The sequence below is a fragment of the Psammomys obesus genome, unplaced genomic scaffold, assembly GCF_907164565.1.
Source record: "Psammomys obesus unplaced genomic scaffold, mPsaObe1.curated_primary_1811, whole genome shotgun sequence".
In the NCBI taxonomy this organism is placed as follows: domain Eukaryota; kingdom Metazoa; phylum Chordata; class Mammalia; order Rodentia; family Muridae; genus Psammomys; species Psammomys obesus.
This window is the reverse complement of record NW_026591086.1, coordinates 5,397,546-5,419,530: the sequence shown is the minus strand read 5'-3', so window position 1 is coordinate 5,419,530 and position 21,985 is coordinate 5,397,546. Positions and strand designations below refer to the sequence as shown.

The following is a 21,985-nucleotide window of genomic DNA, read 5'->3' as shown; positions in this document are numbered from 1 at the left end:
AAAAGACCGATGCCGTGGCAGTCCCCAGAGCAGCTTTCCTGGCTGTCCCAGGGAATCTTTTAGACCCACTCCTACCCTGACGAGCACAGCTCTCCGGGTTTTAAGTCCCTCCTCTGCTCTGAGACCTGGGTGAGTTTTTATACGTCACTACTGGAGCTGCAGTCATGAGTACCATCCCATAGGGAAAGCTCAGATACAGAACTGAAAGTGGGAGGTGCTCAGGGAACACGGAGGCCAAGCCAGCTAGAAATCCAAGAGGCCTGCACCCACAGAGAAAGCAGCCACACTTCGGTGGGCTGGCTGGAGTAAGGACCTCCATCTGGGTGGAGACCTCTTTTCTTCAGTCTACCCCGGGAGTCCTTGCCGTTCTAGCCATCACAACCAAAATTAAGTCGGCTTTCATGATGGTGCTTTCACTCATCAAGAAAAACAACAGGACACAAAACCATTTCCTGGTGACCGGAACTCCGGGCAGAGTTCTGAGCTCTCCTAGACAGTGTTTGTGTTTCTGATTCCTTCTCTACTGCAGCAGCATCCATTACAGAGCCCCGACCCTTCTTACTCTGCCTGCATCTGAAGGCCCCTTCTTCTCAAAGGCAAGGAGAGTCCCTGACCTCCATCCACAAAGACCATCTCTGTACCTGGTAGCCTACACTTCCCATATTTGAACATGCATAACATGGAGCTTTTATCTTGTAATTTTTTTTAAATCAAAATCACAAATGGACACAATCAACATGAAAAAATAAATAAAAAACACTCGTAACGAAAAACCGCAGCTGCTCACTTGTATATTGGCACAGGTACAACTATTCATCTTTTTGTATTTGTCAAAAGTTTACCATGCTATGCAAACAGAGCAGGTAGGCTATGCAGTTTAGGCTGACTCACAGTTTATCATGCTCCTGTCTCCACTTCCTAAATGCTGGGATGAGAGGTGTGTGCTGCCATGCTTGGTATACAAATTTTAAATTCTTATTTGGTGGTTTGTTTTTTTTTTTAATGTTTCCAAGGCTGGCCTCAAATTTACTATTTTACCTGTGGATGCTCTTGAACTCCTGATTCTCCTGCCTCTACCCTCTAGGGCTGGGATTCTAGGCTTGCACCATTTTGCCCAGCAGGTTATGCACACAAAAGCCTAAATCACAGCATCTTCCATGTAAACAAACTTCTGTCAACAGTATCCTTTTTCATGTTTGAAATGTATAAACATGTCCCAAATTTGGTTTAATGAACCTGCCCACACCCTGGACATCAATGCTATTTTTAATTTTTAGTACTATAAATAGAACTCCAATGGAGAGCCCTGGGCAAATTCAATTATTTTCTAAGTAGGCACTGCTGGGAGCAGAACCATTAGACCACGGGGCACACACATTCTTCAGGTCTAGGACCAGCCAGGAACACGTCTCTAACCATCCACCTCCCTGTCGTGCTGTTTGAGAGAAGCCTCCACCTTCTTCTAGTTCTCCCAAACTATATGTTTTCATTTGCTTAAAAAAAAAAAGTCTTTATTACCTTGATAGGAAAAAAAAAAAAAAAAAAACTTTAAGACTCTTCTTGCTCTTATTTGCATTTATATGATTATAAGTAGATCGAAATAAATTCTTTCCTTCCTTCCCTCCCTCCCTTCTTCCTTCTTTCCTGATAATGTCTCTTGTGGCTGAGGCTGGCCGCAAACTCATTATGCAGCCAAGGATAACTTTGAACTCATAATCCTGCTGCTACTCCCTCCCAGGAGCTAGGATTTCGTGTGAATGTGGCTACGCCGGTCCCACCCACAAATTACTTGTGATCATATTTGCTGCCTTCTTCCTTGTTCTTTGCCTTTCTCTCTTAATACGTATTGAATGTTTACTTCTTACTCCACAATGAAACAAAAGGGCTCTTGGCAACAGGAAGCAAAAATTCTCAACAAATGGATGGATCTTCTTGTGTGTGAGATAGTATGTTTTCCACAGCTAAGGATGGTACTAGTGTTCTTTTTGATGCTTGACATTTTGATGTGCTGATCTTCACTTTTTGCACAGTCCCATCTTCTTTTTGTTTTGACTCAGTGGTCTCTTTCTAGGGTCTAGATGAGCAAGTGCTAAGACGATAATTACGTTTTACTTGCATAATCTTTTAAAATACCTACATGCTAATGAACAATAGTTAACTTGAAAATATTTCCAGTTGACAATGTCCAGCTAGAAATTTGAGACTTTCTTCTGATACTTTTCTAACCAGATGGCCAAGCACCTTGCCTAAACCTTCTGTCTTTTCCTCCCTGACATGAGAAAGGACCCCAGCATGCTGGTACTTAAGTACCGACATACTTGTGTGCAGAAAGAATTTGTTTTTAGATTTTTCTCTTCTGCTGCTTGCCATTTCTATACAATCCTGCACAACCCCATATTCTTTTAATTATTAAACCTTAAAAATAGGTTTTAAGGTCTGGAGGGGGCAAGGCTGGGACAAGGCTCTTCCATTTTTCCAAACAGGAGTTTCTAGTTTAGCACCTTCCCAGATGTACTTTGTATGGTTTTGCCCAAACATTTTGTTGGTATTTTGATTGGCATAGTGCTAAATGTGTTCATTAATCGACATCTTTACAATATTAACTCTTCCCACTTCTCCGCCAGCTGGAAGTATTTTGTCCTCTCTCTGAACTCCCCTAGCACTTTATACCTTAAAAACCATCATTTTCTAACACTACCCACCCAATTTTTCAAACTTGAAACCTGAGCATTGTCGCCATCCCTCCCCTCTCCAACCATCACCCCGTCCAATCAATCATCGAGTCCCGTCGGTGCTACTTCCTAAATTCCATTCACTTCTGCCTGTCCCCACCACCAGCACTGTAGTCCAAGCTGCTGTCATTGCTGTTCTGGGCCACCACACTGGCCGCCACCTGACCCTCTGCACACACACTGCCTTCTAAGCCATTCTCTGCATCACAGCCAGAAAGACCCATGTGTGTGCGTGCGTGTGTGCGCGTGTTCTCACATGTATGACGTATGAGTGCATGTATGTATCTATGGAGGGCGGTAGTCTACATTGAGCGTCTTCTTCAATCGCTTCCTCTTTGAGACAAAGCCTCTTGATAAACATGGAGCTTACCAGTCAGGTTGGTCTGGCTGGTCAATGAGCCCCGGATGTCTTCTTGTCTGATTTCCCATACCATCATGCCTGGATTTGTAAAATATATATTCTATGCTCCTGTGTCAGGTCCCCATGATTGTATGGAAAGCACTGTGCTGACTGAACCATCCCCCAGCCCCCAATATTGCCTTTGAAGAGGCAAATCTGACCATGACAGTATCCTCCTCGGTACTTGACGAGCTGAAGGAATATTCCTGTGTGACCTAGTCTCTAAGCCCTCAGCTTGTGCCAAAACTGCCTTACCCTCAGGCCTTCTGTCTCATTCATGAGGTCAATCAAATAGAAAACTTGTCCTTCCCACCCCAGAGCCCCTCATGCCCTAGGCCCTCTGTTCGGCTTATTCTAAGTCCTCAATACTTAAGTTTGAGAACACTCAGTTCATCTCAGCACTTGCAAGGCTAAGGCCTGAAGACCTTAAGTTCAAAACGGCTTTGGGCTACATAGCTAAACCCTGCTTCAAAAATAAACAAACACTACAAAAAAAAAAATTAAAATTCAATTGCTACAACATCTCATACAAGTATTTAGTACTCCTCACACTTGCCATTCCTTGTTCAAACCGGAGGCCACAGCAACACCAATGAATAAACAATATTGGTAACACATTCTGAGCATGTATCTAGCGTACGGTTCACTGTCTACCCACTCCACCCCAAGTGCTTACAAAGCCTTGGCTTTCCAGCTTGCGGGAGCAGGTGGTTGAATTTCCATGGTGTCATGCGCTAGCTTGAAATCACGGTAGGGAGAGTTCCTGCACCATGAAAATCAGGAAACACTGCAGCCCCGCCTTTGTTTTACATCACCCTGAGAGTCGGTTGATGGACCTTTACCGCCCTACCCCTGTCTCTGTGCACTGTTACTGTGTCCCCTCCTCAGCCCTGTGGCATACATATCCACCTCTACGAGGTGGAGCCAAGAAGTCTTTAGCAGGCCAGTCAAGCTGTGGGTGGAGGCAGAGTGACTTATATCTTAATGCCTTGGAAGGTGAGCGCCTGAAGCTCGGATGTGTCCCAAGGGTCAGTGTTGAGCATGGTGTGCATGCTCAACATACATGAGGTTAAGCATCATACACGCGCAGTGCACACAGGCATGGCAATGCCAACAATGGTTCGATTCACTAATGTAACACAGGCACAGTCACATCTTACGAAGCCAGAGAGAGAGATCTGTGCTGACCTTGACACTCAGGCATACCACACTGCAGCGATGGCATCGTGGATCCCTCTTCTGCTAGATGCTATGTTTGTTTTCTGGAAATATGGATCCTCAGCTGGAAAACTACTGCTTTCAAATGTCCCTGTATTGTTCCCTCCTCTAAGAAGCCTTTCTAGATTTCTCCTGAGTTAGTCCCTCCCTGATAGATATTCCAAAAACCCCTTTGTCTTTTACCTATCTTATGAGATTTAACCTAGTTATTGGGATCCAGAGCATCTCTCTTCTCTTCTAGAACAGTAGGATGCTGAGGTATCCTGATGTTACAGGTTTTGTATCCTGAACATGATTTTGAACACAAATTTAGTGACTATACAGTGTCAGGGGTTAAGAGATTTGACATTATTTATCTGAGAGCCAAGGTAGGTTCTGGCAATTCAATGCAACTAGGAGTAAGAGCCTCAGCTTTCAGAGGAAGTGTGTGTGTGTGTGTGTGTGTGTGTGTGTGTGTGTGTGTGTGTGCACGCGAGCGCATCTGGCTTTAAGTGTCCACAGTCCTGTGAGAACCGAGACCATTCCCAACTTCAGAGACAGTTGAAGGCTGGCTGCAAAGTATTTGTTAGAATATTCACTTGCATTTTCCAAGGCTAGAGCCATGATCTATTCCCAGGGGTACTTGCACTAAACACAAGAGATGTCAAGTATATGTTAAGCATCCTAGAGTAAGGGCCTTCTCGAGCAAACATCAGGGTCACACCAGTCTCCCTTTTCCTTCTCCCCTAATTGCTCCTTCTCAGCTCCTCCTTACTGTTCGAAGCCCTTCTTTATGGAATTCCCACGGGGCCTTCTCAAGCTTCCTTCTGTGGTAGAGCTGCCCTCCCCTCCAGGACAACATCCATCCTTGCAGTTCTTACTCTTGTCTGGGTACTCCCTGGCTCAGTATCTTCCACATCCTCCTCATCCTGCCTACCTTCCTCATTTCCCACTGCTCCTCACCCCAGGGACTTCATTCTAATACTCTGGCATTCTTGTTCCTGCCCAGTGGCACTGGGCTCCTTTTCATTTCTGGCTCATCATCTTGCGGTGTTCTTTGCCAGGCACATCCCATCACTCCAACAGAGTCATGGACTTCCCAGTACAGTTCCGAGAACCACCAACAACCCACCAGCTCTGTGGGGCTATAGGGTGGTAGGATGGTCATATGTCCACAGAGGATTTGTTCTCCTGCCCTTATTTTCACCGGACTAAAATCACCACATTCGTTGCCTTTGCATTGGACCCCAGAATGTTCACTTCACTAAAGGGACTTAACTTCCCTCCCTTCGATATCTCAATAAGCTAGAGTTACATCATTCCACAAAGGCATAGATGAGTGGGAGAACTGTAACTCTCTGGGAGGTACACCAAACAGCTTCTCTTTCCCATTACTTGCTGTCCACACCGAGACCAGGTGGGCTCCTAAATCCTATAATCCCAGCCCACACTGAGCTCTCTTTCGGAAACCCACACTTCTTCCAATAGACACTTTGCATTTTGGATTTAGGAAGTCTCCACCTGCACTTGGCATCAATCAACTGCTTCCTCCAAGAGGTCCGAAACCTCCAGACAGGGAAGGAACCGTGTCTAACATGTCGCCTGTCCTTCTCACCAAGAGAGAGCAGTCGTTTGGACAATTCGAAAAGGATGTTCGGCGGAAATGGAGTGGTTGGGTGGGTTTTACTTTTGTGAAGTTTTAAGATACTTTGTACCGCTCTACCGGGCAGCATTCTTGAACTGCAGTCAAGAAAACTCACAGCCAACAACTTTGATTACATTTACCCAGTTGCTCATATGAAAGGCTGCCCTAGAGTGGTTGTAAAAGGGACGAGTTTCAGGGGGGCGGGGGGCTGCCATGGCCATCATTCAGACCATGCAGAAATTTCTTAGGTAAAGTTCAAATTCAGAATTGAGCCTTCACTTCCCATTTGATGCCCATTCTTCCTGTGGTACCAGAAAGCCCTAGAGTAACTGGAGTTGGTTACAAAGCAGAGATACTGCTAACCAGAGCAAAGATGACCTGGGAACCAGATCCCTTGGAAATCATTTTCTTTCTTACCTGTGTAAATGAACCTGCCTGGGGCTCCTTTGCAGAACTGTTTGGATTTATAAGACAATGTCACCTCCACAACTCCGGGGATATGCCGGGGAGGGGTCTGTACTCTGATGGCGTGAGGTGTTATAAGCTGAGAAGAGGCAAGGAAAGACAGTCACTAGGCAAGCCACCAAAGAGGTCAGTGCTTAATGCCTCACATATTAGTTTGACAACCGCCAAGCCCGACTCAGCACCCATCCTTCTCTTCTGGTAATGTGCTTAGTCGGTTTCACTGATTATAAGTCAAACATATCCAATTAAGAAAATTGGGAATCTACAGAACTATGCAAAGAAGTCTGAAATTATATAATGCAGAGACAACCAATATTAAGACCTGGTGTGTTGCCCAGACATTTCAATGGCTGTGTGTCACAGAATTAGATTATGCACATCCGCTGTTCTTCTGGCTTTTTCTCCATGCAGCATCACAGCATAAACATGTTCTTCTCTGGTATCATTAGAATTTTTCCAAAACACAATTTTCAATGGTGGGAAGATACCCTAACAATCCAGTATTTAGACTCTAATTTTTTTCACAGTATTACATAGTACTACAATGGAGATTTATCATTTAAGGAATTCACTCCCCAATTGTTATCATTTTACCTATCTTGGTACCCTGTGTGTCTTATTCACAGTAGGTACACAGGACTGGGTATCATAGGGTCCAAAAATTGCTAGTTCCCCCAGCCCAGAAGAACCACGGAGCCAAAGGAGATCATGGAAGCAAATGGCTTTGACCTACCTCACTCCATACAAGCATGGTACCAAACACAACTTGGAGACCATCAAAAAAGTTGTCACCAATGATGATGACCATGGCTCCTCCTGTGGTCCAGCCTTCACTTGGGCTGATGGCTTTGATGCAGGGTGTAGCTGGGAAGACAAGAAAGAACAACTCAGCTCTGTGTCCTCAGTGGGTGACGTTTGGGGTTTGGGAAAGGTGCTGTCCTGGAAAGCTGTTGGTCATTCCAAGAAGTTCATGTTGAGCTGTGTTGATTTGCCGTCTTTCCCTAATTGGCTGTTGGTTTTTACCAGGTCATTAAAGCCTAACGAGTTGGCCATTATGTATGAAAGACTGAAACACTTAGCTAATTGTGCAAAGGGTGTTTTTAAAACTATGTTGTTTTTGCCCATATTTATATAAGTTGATCACTCTAGAAAAGTGTAAATCCCTTTTCTCTCCCCACCTCCTCTGCCCCACAATATTAAGATTTACAAGGCTTGTTAACATTGCTGAGGAGAGAAAGAGGAAACAGGATCTATCGTAGCTAGAGTGTTTGCTCAACCCCACCTAGAGACAACCTCTAATGGCTCTCCCAACACTGTAGAACAGAGTTTCCTCCCTTCTTGCCTATGTTCAAGGCCTCTGGACTTTGCATCCCAACAGGAACCCAATACTGTGTTCAGGCCATAACTGAAGTCAATCCATCACTCCATTTCCAAAGTTGACAGGGTCAAAGGTGGAGGAGAACTTTGGCAGGACTCCAAAAACATGAGCCCCCTTTGAACGGCCAGTCAATCACATCCAATCAGTCAAAAGAAACTTGAGGGGCACAGAGCTCTGAACTCTGGGTTTTTCTTCTTCTTTTCAGTGCCCACTGTGGGAGAATTAACACCGCTCCAAATTCTTTACTGATTCAATCATTTTTTTTCAGTTCATTAATTCCTATTTTAAATGATACAAGATACATTCTTAGGGGCTGAGTTGGGAAGAGGTGGGCAGCATATAGCGAAAACATCAACAGTAAACTCATAGAGCTGGATTTGATTCTTGTCTTTATCACGAAGTCTCCCAAAATCAGCCAGTTTGAGGTGAGGAACAAGGGGAAGCGAGTGAAATGGAATTCACTTAGGTTTGTCAGTTGGTTCATTGATATACTTTAATTTTTTTGGACAACTTGAAATTTAACAGTTACCAGTATTTCTAATTAGTTTAATGCACTTGGAAAACTACCCAGAGCAGCCCGTGATTTCTTCTTGTCCAAGCAAACAAAAATCAATTAATGTCAGTTTCACTCCGCACATTGTTTTGTTTTGCCCACAATCTGTTTAAGGGCACAGCTGACACTTATTCATACACGTCTGGCACTGTACTGTTCCTGTTTAACTAAGATGTCACAGGCCTGCGATTGCCTGAAATACCAGCCCTGCTAAAAGAAAAACACAGACTTGCAGTGGAAGAGACTGAGAGGGGCAGGAATCTGAGTGCTGGCTGGGAGTCGAGTCGGGTGGAGCGCAGTCAGCTGACGGGAGAAGACCGCAGTCAGCATGTACAATAGCAGTTAAAGTGCACACGGGGCTGGGATGTGGCTCGGGAGATAGAGTGCTCCCTCAGCATTCAAGAGGTGTCAAGTCTGATTCCCCAGGACCCAAATACTGAGTGTGAGTGTTAGACTAGTCTGGCTAATGAGTTTTGTCTATAACCAAGCAAATAATGCAAACAGGGTGTGTCTGCTTTGGCTCCCGGTCCTACCTTCTGATGGGTCAAGCCTTCTCGCTCTCCTTCCGTGCTTTGAGTTGTTATGAACAAACATGTTGTCGGAAACAGCCAGCACATGTCCGTCCACATTGACTGTTGTTGACAACACCACCTGCCATCAAAGCAGAGAGGGGAGAGCACGGTCAGTTCCACAGCACGATGTCAGTGTACCGGGACTCCTCACGGAGTACTTCTGCAAGGTGAGCGGGAGACAGGACAAGCTTCTGGAGGAGAACAAGAGGCAGCCTTTGGCTCATGGGTTAGCGGGACTTTGAGTTCGAACCGTGTGCATTTGACATCTGCCTGCTGGCTCCAGAAACCTCATCACCAGCAGGACTCTCCTCCAGCTGCTGTCACAGCTGCAGATGTGCAATGCAGGAGCCTCAGAGAGTACATTGCAGGAACTAAGTTAGAACCACCATTGGGAAGCTCACTTCTCCAAGCTTGGAAACGGGGATCCTGCACCGGGGATGTGCAGGACCAATGACCACTGGCTGATCAGTTGCCTCCAGTGTCTGTCTCCATGAGTGAACAGTGATAATGATTCTGTGAGGAGGTAAGGCTCCCCAAATGGGAGATACAGGATGCTTAGTACAGGAAGAAAGGGCAGGGATGGGTGTGGAGTGATGAAGAGCAAGAACTTGGAGTGAAAACTGAATCTGACTGCTACGCCGCTGCTTCCCTACGTAAACTCGTGGACAAACCACTGAACCTTTTAAAACCTCAGTTTGTCTTATCTAGGAAACATAAATAATGCTATCTGTCTCGCAGGCCCGAATGAGATAAAATAAGATGGTGAGAGTAAAGCGGTTGGCACAATGTGAAATACGGGCCAAATTAGGATGGTTTGTATCTCCCCTCCCCCTTTGCCTAACTCCTGCCTTCTTTTGTCCAGTTAAAAAGACAGATGACATTATCCAGTGACACTCTACCACAGTCTAAACTCTGGAGAAGGTTCCAGAAAGGGAGATATTAGCACTAGTAATCACATCCCTGCTCTCGGAGGTCTTATGTCCAGACTGCAGAATAGTAACATACATACATATATGTATGCGTATGTGTACAGTACATATACATACATACATACATGTATGTATGTGTGTATATATACATGTATATACATATATATGTATATATGTGTGTGTGTATGTATACAAACGAGGCACAAATGGCATGGAATTTAATTCTATTCTATTCTATCATATATGTTCCTGGTCAGATCATAAAAGAAGTTCAAAGGCAGAGCTGAGCAAAGAAAGGCAGAAAAGAGCATGCCTGGCCACACCTACGACCCTTGGACTTGACCCAGGAAGAAGAGTATCCCAGATGGAATGCTGCTTCTCAACTCATGCAGCTATGCAGAACCTGTTCTCTGTGGCTCTTTGGAGAAAGAAACTTATTATATACATGCTCATGAATATTTATAGACCTTTCCAAGGAGGACATTGAATAATCTTAATGAGTCGTGCTTCAAAATGACTCTTTCTGCCTATGGCCCCAATGTAATCTCTGGACAGCCTACCTGTAATTGTTCTGCCACGCCTTTCTAACTTATTAAATGAAAGAGGAGGGTGGGAAAACTTGACCTTGCTTATAGTTCAGTATGAAAGAATTCAATATCACTTAAAAGCACCTTTTTTTATAATGGATAATTTAAAGCAAATAGAATGTCAGAACAGCATAACAAAATTTTCGAACCCATCATTCAACTTCAAAACCCACTCAGATGTTGCTGCTGTCACCTCATTGGTCCCATGATCATCTCCCATCTCCTAGCGTGTGAAAAAACTCTGACAACCACAAGTTTGAGAGTGTTAGGGTAAATTTTTCACTGCACAAGCCATTCTCCTCTCATGAGGTGGAATATTATATCTCCTCAGAAAATTATTTCATATCCTTCTCAGTCAGGCTTAATTGCAAGGACTATTCTTCTCTCCCTTTGTTTTATTTTGCCCCAAAGAGAATTTCAGAGGGGTGTGTGTGCGCGTGTGTGCACGTGTGTGCGTGCACTACTTACAAGTGTGTGTGTGTGTGTGTGTGTGTGTGTGTGTGTGTTTTTGGTATGTGAATGCATTTACATTTTGGGTAAATTGGGTGGTATTTCTCAAGTCATCACCACCTTGTCTTTTCTCAGTCTTTCACTGGTCTGGAGCTTGCCAATTAGGCTAGCCTGCTTGACAGTAGCCCTCGGGATCTGCCCTGTTAACCACCTGCCCAATGCTGGGACTGTATAAGCACATGCTATTACATGTAGCTTTTCAAAGCAGAGATCTGAACTCAGGTCCTTGTACCTACATGGCAGGCATTTTACTGACTTAGTTATCAGCCAACCAGCTGGCATTAAAAAAAATACATTTTATAAGATTTATAATTTAATAGGTTTAAAAGAATCCCCAGGAACCATGGCTCCACACATCACTGCATGTAGCCTCACTCTGTGGGCTTGATGTAGCCTATATGAAAAATTTACATGGATGTAAATGAGTTTCAATCATTCAACTCAACAGATAATCACTGAGCTCCAACTACACAGCGGGAGTCATGACAGGCCCTGGGGACTCAGAGAACAAACTTAAAGGAAGCTCAGTTGTCATTCAGAAAATTATCGCCCATATAATTGCTCACAATTCAGGGATGTAGCCTGTCTAGCCTTAGGTCTGTTTTCAATTGTGTCTGTGTTAACATGCGAATGTCTGAGAAAAGTTCTTCTAGATAGCTCCTATCCACTGGTGGCGACCACGAAACAGACATCCATCACTCTTGGCAAGTGCACCAAGCCTGAGTGCTTATCAGAGTGATTTCAGTGAGAGCAATACCATGTCCCAGTCCAAGGGAAAAACAGACCTCATTGTCACAGGGTGAGTGACGGTACTGGCTAAAGAACACCACCTATGTACATCCTACCTCTGAACAAAGTAGAACGCATGGGGGGTGGGGGGGGCCTGCATCAGGCTGCCTGTGCAAAAAAGATCTTCAGACACAACGGAAATGAGAGAGAGAGAGAGAGAGAGCTTCAGGCAGTACACCTTACCAAGCTAGCCTGGGAACACCAAGGGGAACCCCCGCCCCATTCTAGGATGATGCCTCTGTGGGGAGCAGCCCCTCGGAAACTCTTTGACTCATCACCCAAGCCTGTTACCCTGTCTGCCAACAGTTCGTGTGCATCCACAAAAGGCGGCACTTTCTCCAGCCAGCAGATTTCATCATGGTCCATTATGGGTGGGGTGAGACTCAGTTCCAGACCGAACACATCCCAAATGATACACCCTGCTGGTTCACATGCACTTCATTGTTTTCTATAAACAATGGAAAGAAATTTTAATCTTTTGCTGGCTGGTGCTGGCCTGGCGTGACAGCAAGGGAATTAACCTGAATTATTTCAGTGTCTGCAAAATTTATTACAAGATTTTAAATTATGTCCATGCGTGTGTGAGTGTGTGTGTGTATGTGTGTGTGTGTGTGTGTGTGTGTGTGGCAAGTTCTTTTTTTCATATTCCAAATATCGTAGGCTGTGAGGTACCTAAGAAAGCTTGCCAACTCAGCTGAGTTTGCAGAAGTTAATGGGTTTGATTCACAAATTCCACCACATGAAATCAGACATGAGTTGTTCGTATTTGTGCTTGAATACTGGATTTTTACATGCATTCTCTCTACTTCTAGAAGAGTAAGCTACATTATGGATGGGAAGATCCTTTGGGTCAGGCAAGACTTCAGCTTTAACTTCCGTCTCTGCTTTCTGATGGATGATGACAACGCCGATATTATTCTATTCCAAGGAGCAAGGATTTCTACATGTTTTAAGACTAAAGGAAGTAGGACGTGCATTCCAACAGCATCTCACTCCCAGGCCTTCCCCTTCCACACGCCAACTTCTTTCCCCTAGTGAGTATTTCCTGGGTCATGAAGGCTGACCCTTTCCATCTGGAATCAATCAGTCAACCCCTGACAACTTCCTGAAACACCTCACTCCATTTCCTGTTCTCTCCCCCTCCTCGCTTTCCCCCTGGTTTGCTTCACTCTTCAAAACTGCAGGCCACAGCAGCTTAATGTTAGAGGGTCAGACACAGCTAGACTCCAAAACACTACACAAGGACACCTTTGACCTTCAAAAATCTTTACATCTTAGCTAAACAAATCAAGGTCAACATTTCTTACCATTACCTTGTTAACTATTTGTGTGCATCTTTTCCACTGACTCTGCTGGTCACACAACCATCAAAAAACCACTTGTTATTCTAAAATCATAAACCCATCTGCTTTGAAAACAGCACTTTCAGTCTGGGTAAAACATGCCATTTAGAGGTCCCTCAAACCCAAAAGCACCAGTGTTACAACAACCATATGGACCAAAATTCCATACAATAGGCTTCCTCTGCCCCATCCGTGTCTCTTGATACCTAAACGTGACATCTCATCTTTTCTGAGGCTATTGCTCTCCTGGCACCGCCATTCTGCTGGCACGGCCCGAAAGAATGCCAATTAGGAATACAGATGTCCATAATTTGTGAGGGATGGACCTCGGTGTTTGCTGCTCATCGTGGTGACAAGTCCCATTTATTCCTCACTGTTGATGTGTCTGTATCGCCATTCCGCACAAGTCCTTGTCAACGGTAGCTCTCCTCAGCCCAGGCACTTCAACTCAACACACAGGGAGCAAACAATTCAGTCATCTCAAGATACCCACAAGCCAGAAAGGGAAGGTGAGGTCAATTGAAATCTCTCGCAGTTTAAGGGAAAATGGTCTTCTCTTTTTGCTGGTCCTTATTTTTTCTTGACTGCCATCTCTAATTCTGAGTTAGTCAGCTCGGTAAACATAGACATACACGTGATTGTTGGATCTCATAAAAAAAAGATTCATTTATTTTCATGTTTCTGTATTCCGTGCATGTATGTGTACACACTATGTGTGTGGTTGTTGCCCATAGAGGCCAGAAGAGGGTGTCCTATCCTGTCGCTTGACACCAGAGTTGCAGGTAGCCGGTTGTGAGCTACCACGTGGGTGCTGGATACTGAATGCAAGTTCCCTGCAAGTGAAGCCAAGGTTCTTAACTGCTGAGCATCTTTCTAGGGTCCCACTGAGTAGCCCTGGATGGCCTGAAACTCGCAACGTTGATCAGGCTGGCCTCAAGCTCACAGCTACTCATTTGCCTCTGCCTTCGTGTGTCTCTGTTTTGAGTCACTTAACAACAAGGTGGGGTTAGCAGAGAGACACAAGGAAAGCTCTGCTGTGGTCCCTTGAAGAGTCCAAGAACAGTTGTCAGGACAGAACCTACAAGTGCCTGAGCAGGTTCTTGCAAAGTACACGTGAAAGCGGGTTGCCTTTTTCAAATTCTATTTTTCTTTTTGTTACCCTTAAGATACCCCCTGTTTCTCACCCTAACAATTTCTATGAATCAGGAGCTGAGTTGAAAAGTGTTCTTTCCAACTCAAAAAAGGCCTCTGTGGGGAGGACCCTTAGGGGGGCACAGCCAGTAATCTGCCTACACAGTAAATTTTCCAACGGAGGAGTGGTTTCTTTGGTATCAAAATTATACACGTGGCAAGTAGGCATCTAAATAGACTTTATCCCCACCCATGGGTCGTCTTCACACCTCACAGTACGCTTGTGTAACTTCTCTATTTATTCTCAATGTTTCGACAATACGATCTTGTTGATTAATATTAATCAGAGAAATGACGTAGTCCTTTCCCGGCACCCTCTCTCACCTCATACCCAGGAGCTCCTCCAAAGGCACCCATGTGAGTGTGATTAAAAGTAAAGAAGTCAGGAAGAAAAAGAGGTGGGGAGTCTAAGTGATTTGCTCTTCGAAACAGACACCAACGCCGTTGTTTGTAGAGAGTAAGGATGCCAGTTGAAGCCACCCCGTCCATCTTTAGAGTGCCTGCTCTAAAAATCACATGAGCACATGTGATTCTACTATTAGCCAGGCACCGGTTCCTGCCATTTCTGTAGAGGGTCATACCTCTCAGCTCAATGTGGGGCCTCAGGAAAGCAGTAACAGAAGGCATTTATAGCTCACTCACTGCTGAGGCCTCTCTGATACCCATACTTAGGAACATGCGTACATGCAGCGAAATAAAATGGTCTCAAAAATTCCCGTTGTTCTGCCAAGGTTGGGGGGAAAAAAACCTTTATGACATTTTACATCTGGAAATGGAATTAAATTCATGATGTGCTTTCCCCTTATTACTGTTCGGTTGCTCTATGTGTTATTTCAGCTTTCCCAAAGCACAACTGTATGTGGGGATTTTATATTCCACCTGTGGAAGGAGGAAAGAGACACAGAGACCATTAAAGTGAGAAGGAATCAGGGCAGACTTCTGGCCATGGGAGACAACCTAGCTGGGAGTCCACACTGTAAGAAGAAATAGGCATTGTGTTTTTTATATGCTGGCTAATTCCCATAACTGATGAGGAGAGTCTAAAGAAATCATTCTGTCCCAGCCCTCATTAATGCTACCCAGCCTAACAACAAACAATTTGGCTACTGCGATTTGTTCCTCAATATCACCTCACTCTTGGCATATGTAGTTTCAAGCCAGATTTCAAGCCCAGATTCGTCTCTGTTGACTGGACTCCGGAGGCCCCCAAATTACCTTAAAATGCTTGTCCCACAAGCATGGTGGGTTTTTTTTATATAAAAAAAATTTTAAGTATTCCCATGATTCTTAGAAAGAGGCTTTATTTTACATTCTCTGCAGGTAAAGTTTCTGTTCCATGAAGTATCAAGTCCCAAACAGGAGAACACAGATTTGGTTGCCATAGAAACAGACAGAAGGATTCTGGGACTGTTCACACCAAGAGCCGTGGCATTAAAGAGAAGATGTTTCATAACTGACCAGATAGTGCTGTGCTTCAGCTAGCCCTTGAGGGTTTTATTTCATGTACGTACATGTTCACACACAATTATGCATGTGTACCATATGTATGCGGCCATTCAGTGTGAACTGAGCTTCCCAGGCCTGCACGGAGGACGGAGCAGAATAAACAAGCAAAGATCACCAGTGACCATCCCTGTGCAACAATACCTCCATGAAAACTAAACCGTGTTACCTACTAGTCAACACTCTTAAGCCTCAAAGATGAGAGGAGCAAACCTGACCTGAAAGCCATGACAGATATTTTCGGGAAGAATTTGAAAGCTTGAATTATACAAGTTGAAAGAACCCAGATATGTGTACATATGTGTGTGTGCACCCATGCAGGGTTTGGGTGGTGGGGAGGAAGCAGTGAGTTTGTGTGGTATCAAGGGACAGGCTCAGGCAACTTCTTTGCCTTTTGTTTGAGACAGAGTCTCTCGCCGCTCTAGAATGTCGCCAGGCCGGCCGGTTCACTGGTAGTGAGCTTCCTTCCCGGGACCTGCCTGCCTCTGCCTCTCAGAGCACCACTGTTGCGATTAGCAGTGTGCGCGGCTTTTCATGTGGATTCTGGGAATAGGACTCAGGTCCTCAGACTTGCAAGACAAGGTCTTGACTGGCTGAGCTATCTCCCTAGCACTATTCTGACTTGAAAGCAAAACCAAACAAAAGTCTGGAGTCAACGTAGGCAGAGTCTGTACCCAAGGGTCTTCCGCTGGGCTGTTTTGGCAACCTCGACTTCAGAAACAGAACTTGTATTTGTTTTTATATCAATTATTTTAGTTCTTTTTTTTTTTTTTTTTACACTTACTAGAAACGATTTAGGTCAGACTTGTTTTTTTAAAAAAAAAAAGTTGACTATGTAGAGAAATAAAGAGGCAGAACTTTTTTTAGCCAGCTTTTTCATGATGTCCCTAGAGAGCGCATAGTCCATTCATCTGCTTCACAACTCTCAACTCCTTCTTCTCAAAGGCCACAGACACTTGCCTTGTCATCCAACCTCACAGTCTTCCAGCATCCCCACTGCTGTTCCCACCGAAACTGAATGCCAACAAGGATGTTGTAGTCTGGGGGGTAGGGGGCAATATTTTACTAGCAAATGTTTTGGGAGCCTCAGGGGAGCAACCTAATACATTTGATGCAGTTTTTTTGTTTGACTCCACGATTCTCTCCCACCATACTCTCTCCCAAAGGACGTCATGAGTTACCTGCTGTCTATCAAAAGTCAGAAGTGCACAGTCTCCTCATACTCAGCTTGAAAAGCCATGCACTCCTGTTGCAGAACTGAGCAAGCTCTGGTCTGTGTTCAAGTAAATTCTGCATTTCTTTGTACTGGAATGGGCACACAGGTAGGGTTTAGTGCCAACTTTCATCCTCTAAGACAATTGAACACAGAATTTGCTTTCCCCTGTCTGAAGACTGGCACATCCTTGCCTAACCATTATTTACGTGACTATCAATTGGGACATCTGTCCCCTTTCTCCAAAAAAAGAACTCAAAATTCTCCAAACTGTGAGTTAGTCAAAATTGGTATCACCTTGGTTCCTGACCTCCTCTGAGTTACTCAACCTCGAGAAACGTGAAGATGGAAGGCTGCTCCAGCAGAGAAAAGCTTGGAGAACACACGGCATCCCACAACAAAAGCCTTACACAGAAAGAAAGCCCCTCAGCTCCTCAGAGGTTTTTGCCCAACTCCAGAGCGCTCGCTGCTGTCCCTGGGCCTACCTGCTTTATGACCAGATCACGGGATCAGCTGCTGATGAGAGAGGCCCCAAGCCAAGTGGTTTTCATTATGTGTTTAGAACTGTGGCCTGGTAGCACGGTGACTTTCAAACGGGATGGGCTGTGAGATCACACAGCAGCTGGGGAGGCTCTCAGACCAATAGGTTTGTCCTGAAGAAACCTGCCAGCAGCTGGGGCTGTATTAAATTCATACCATTTGGAGTTAATTTAAGCTCTCCTCTCCCCCTTCAACGGGTGTGAGAGAAATATTCAACATTTTTTATTTAAGGAAAATAGATGGTAGTGCCATTAAAAAGTTTTATATATAAGAGCTAGGGGTTTAAAAAAAAAATCATAAGGGTTTGTTGGATAGATGTTGGCCCAGTTCCAAGACATGAGTAGCCGTGGCCTTTGCTCCTGCTTCATTCAGTCAAACAGACTAATGGTGAACACCCAGCTGTGTAGACGAAGTGTTTTTGTCAGAGAAGCTAATTTCTCCATCATTCTTGTGTGGTTGAGGCACGCTGAAATACAAACACGAGGACCATCGCATTATCCAGCTACTCCACGGCTGTCAGTCAGCTCTTACACCGGCAGATCTGTGTGTCCCAGCCCCTGTAAATCTCCTCAAGGTGCCCCATCCATATTATACCTCATCTTGTATAAATAGATGCAATCCAAGAACCAACTCAGCTCCTACACCTCTCCCCACTCAGCCTGTAAATAGCGTTTCTTACACTAGAAACTCAGGTGTCCTTCTATAGCTAGTTACATCTTATCTTTTAAGATAAAGGAGAACATGGGTTCTGGATGGTTCTCTGCCTAGCAATAGCAATACAAACTAAAATGGCCATGGACAAGACTCTTTGATTTGCTTATAAGAGTCAGAGGGAAAAAAAATGGTAAAAATTTGATTTTTGTTGTTGCTGTTCATTATCTCAATAAAGTCCGCTGGAACTAAAAACAAATCATTTGGTGAAACGTGAAGGAACTGACTTGGAGGATAATTTTAAGATATCTGTAGTGTCAATCCTTATCCTAATATTTATCCCACTATGATCCTGCTCTACATTTTGATTTGGAGGTAGGACACATATCAAAAATGATTTGGAGGTAGGATACGTATCAAAGAGACCAACACCGGAAAGCTGGTGTTGCCCCTGAGATGGAAGACACCCTAGCCCTCTGTAGTAACGAGTGCCCAATCTTGACTGGCAGATCTGCTGGTATCGTAGGTAAGCTCTGTAAAGTTCTGGGAAGAACACCCGCGCTTGCCGTGGTTACAACGGTGAGCATCATTGAACTCTAGGTCATCACTGATCACGTGGCTGAGCTCCAACAGGCACCACCAAGACACCACGCACGGCCCCTTCCACAAAAGACATCGGAGAAGCAGACCTGAGCCCCGGAAGACATTGGTGCATTCCACTTCCTGTATCCCACCAAAGACGGAGATGGCGCATTGGGCTGTCCATGCTAGGTCTCCAGCACCTGCCTGGGACTGGTTAGAAGCACACAGAATGCTCTCCATGGTGTTTGCAGATGAATAACTAATTGAATGAGGGCATGTGGGTTTTCAGTATGACCTGGAACGGACCAGGCCTGCCTATCAGTGATGGAATGACTTAGCAGCAATGAGTCCAAAATTGGTGTCACCTTCAACTGTGCTAATTTAGAGTGTAGTGTGGGAAACAGCAATGTGTTGACCTTCCTCTGGGTTTATTAACTGTTCTCTACCCATTTGGCAGCGAAAGAAAGAATAGGGCTTACTTTCTTCCCTTTTTTGGGGGGTGGGGTCTGTTCCTGGAAATCCTAACTTCTCTCTTATACTTCTTTTCTTTTTCTCTTAAAACTTCAGTGAATAACAGTGTTGAGCCTTACAGAGTATCTGGATGGTGCTATATGTACAGGTGAGAAATAAAAAACAAAATGACCAAACCATACAAACTACAGTTAAGTAGCATATGTTAGAGAGACAAATACCAGTTTCCAGAAAATGTGGCAATGGTCAGAGGTTGTGAAGGTTATGGTGTGTTGACCAAGAAACCCATAGCCCTGGGGAGTCAGAAAATGCCTCACCAAGAAGGTGTCATGCAGATGCGATCCTGGAGGATGAGGAGTCACCAGTTAGAAAGTGGTTAAGGGGTCTGATACAGAGACATGAGCATGTGAGATGATGCCAAGATGGAAGTGAAAGCAGCAGGGTATGCGTGTGAGCAGCAGATGACATTCAGGAGCTTCCTGAGGTGGTGAGGTGAGGTGGTGAGGTGGAAGATCTGTCTGAGGTGAAGATACTGAGGCAGGGTGTCTTATCAATCTGAGATTTGTGCTGACAGCCAGTAGTGTTTTAATAGGCCACGTGTCATTAGAGCTGAGAGGGGACTGAACTAGGACAGAGTAGAGGGCCCATCACAGGATAGAGAAGGATGGGTTTGCCAGACACTTAGGAGAAGGAGGTGACACTTTACCAGTGAAAGAGAAGGAAATGAATCAGGGGGTATATGCTGAGCTCTATTTGAACATGCATTCATTAGTCATTGAAGGGAAACTGCCCAGGAAGGCAGTTAAAGCTTTATTTACAGATCCAAAGAGGATGAAGTCTGGGTATTTGGAGCCAGAAGTCACCTGAGAGCAGGTAACATTTAGAACCAAGAGAGTGGCTGAGAGATTGGGGCAAGACCTGTGTGGACAGATGCCGTAGTCAGGAGTGAAGAGACACCGAAGTTGCTGCATGAGGCTAGATGAACTTCATTTCTTTAGATCAGGAGCCCATGGAACCCTGGGACATGTTCTGGAGAATCTAAAATAGTAGGCTTTTTATGTAGTTTCATGCTGGCACAAAAGCTACAGCCTTTACCAGATTCTCAAAGGGACTGGAGACAAGAAAGGGTTAAGATCCATGTATCAATTGTCATCAATTAATTACATATACTATAGTACTTAGGATTTGTACAGAACTGAAGAAGACATTGGTTCTGTCACAGAAATATGCCTCAAATAATGATTTGGTCTTACTCAATGGTTTGCAGGGGAGGGGGAGGAAGATTCTAGGTTCTGCCAACTTTAAGAGAGGAGAAAGTATTTGGTTAGGTTCATGGTTTTGTTAGAAATGCTTGCCTTCTGTTCAAATCTGCACAAAAGCAATCTTCAATCAAACATGTGTTTGATCATTAGCAGAGGTTATTTTACTATGAGGCAAAGAACTACCACCCTTGTCAATCTGAATGATACATATAATCCAGTCCTTTTCTGTGATCACTGTCCCACTACTGTCGTCACCTACTACCTCCGGCTTTGTGTCACATTTGAAATCTGACCCAAGTTTCTCGGTTGACCATAACAGCACATAGGCAATCCTTTCTTCATAAAAACCTTCCCCACATAAAAGAGCTGCTATTGACAGTTATTTTCTCTCACGGAATCTGAGTAGTTTCTAAAATCGCCAAGTCACACATCTAATGAAGTCCCAGAATCTCAGATACATAATGAATTCTTGCAACTCAAAAAGACCCAGTTTCAATATGAGCAAAGGATTTAAACAGGCATCTTTCAAAGGAGATGAACAAGTGAGTGATAAACACTCACTCAAAAGGTATTTGGCATCACTTTCTTCAGCCATGAGTGACTGACAGATCTAAACAGCAATGAGATACTACCCTAGTGCCATAGGGTGGCTCATTTTAAAAACAAAACAGGGGTCTGGCTAGATTGAGCAGAGTAGAATGCATGCTGCTCTTACAGAGGACCAAGCTCAGTTCTCAGCACCCATGTTAGGCAGTCCACAACTACCTGTAACTCCAGCTCCAGGGATCCAACAAGCTCTTCTGGCCTATGCAAGCCACTGCACTTACATTCACACACACAATTATAAATAAGATAAATCTTTAAAAAAAAAAAAAACCATGAGGAATTAGAGAAACTGGTGTCTTCACACATGACTGGTAGGAATCCAAGCTGGTGCAGCCACTGTGAAAAAGAATTTGGCAGTTTCTCAAAAAGTTAAAGATAGAGTTGCCCTGTGATCCAGAAATGCTACTCCTAGCTCTGTCCCCAAGAGAACTGAAAACATATGTTCCAAAAACAACTCAGTACCACAGAAGCTTTAAAGGCATAAAACACAAATGTTAGGTTGTGGCGAGCAAAACGCGCTACACAGACGATGAAATAGTATTCAGCTATAAAAAAGAATGAAGCATTGCTACCTTACCGACCTTGAAAACAACTATGCTACTTGAAAAACCCCTGCAATATTGAGAGATTTGATTTACATGAAAATTTCAGGACAAAGCCATACAGGCAGAAAGCAGATTAGGGGTTTCAGGTAACGGGAGAAGAGATGGTAATTAGGAAGCACAGACTGATCTGCAAGGTGATGAGAACGGTCTAGAATCAGTAGCGGCCTTCACACAGCACCCTTGATGCATTAAAGCCACTGGCAGGCACACACTAAAGTACTTGTGATGGAGGTGCACCTTGTACATGAACTTTACCTCAAC

General features: G+C 44.4%; 1 protein-coding gene across 9 annotated transcripts in view; it reads right to left on the bottom strand.

Moving 5' to 3' along the window:
- Positions 1-21,985, bottom strand: part of Ebf2 (EBF transcription factor 2) — a 193,920-nt gene that overhangs the window by 31,585 nt on the left and 140,350 nt on the right. For 4 of the 9 annotated variants that reach the window (XM_055609710.1, XM_055609707.1, XM_055609713.1 and 1 more), the window contains 3 exons: positions 8,904-9,021; positions 7,173-7,303; positions 6,392-6,518 (listed from right to left, as the gene is read on the bottom strand). In XM_055609710.1, coding sequence (XP_055465685.1) covers positions 6,392-6,518; positions 7,173-7,303; positions 8,904-9,021 — 376 coding nt within the window. Of the gene's footprint in view, positions 1-6,391; positions 6,519-7,172; positions 7,331-8,877; positions 9,022-21,985 lie in introns of all 9 variants that reach the window. The other 5 variants (XM_055609706.1, XM_055609712.1, XM_055609709.1 and 2 more) reach the window with 3 other exon arrangements.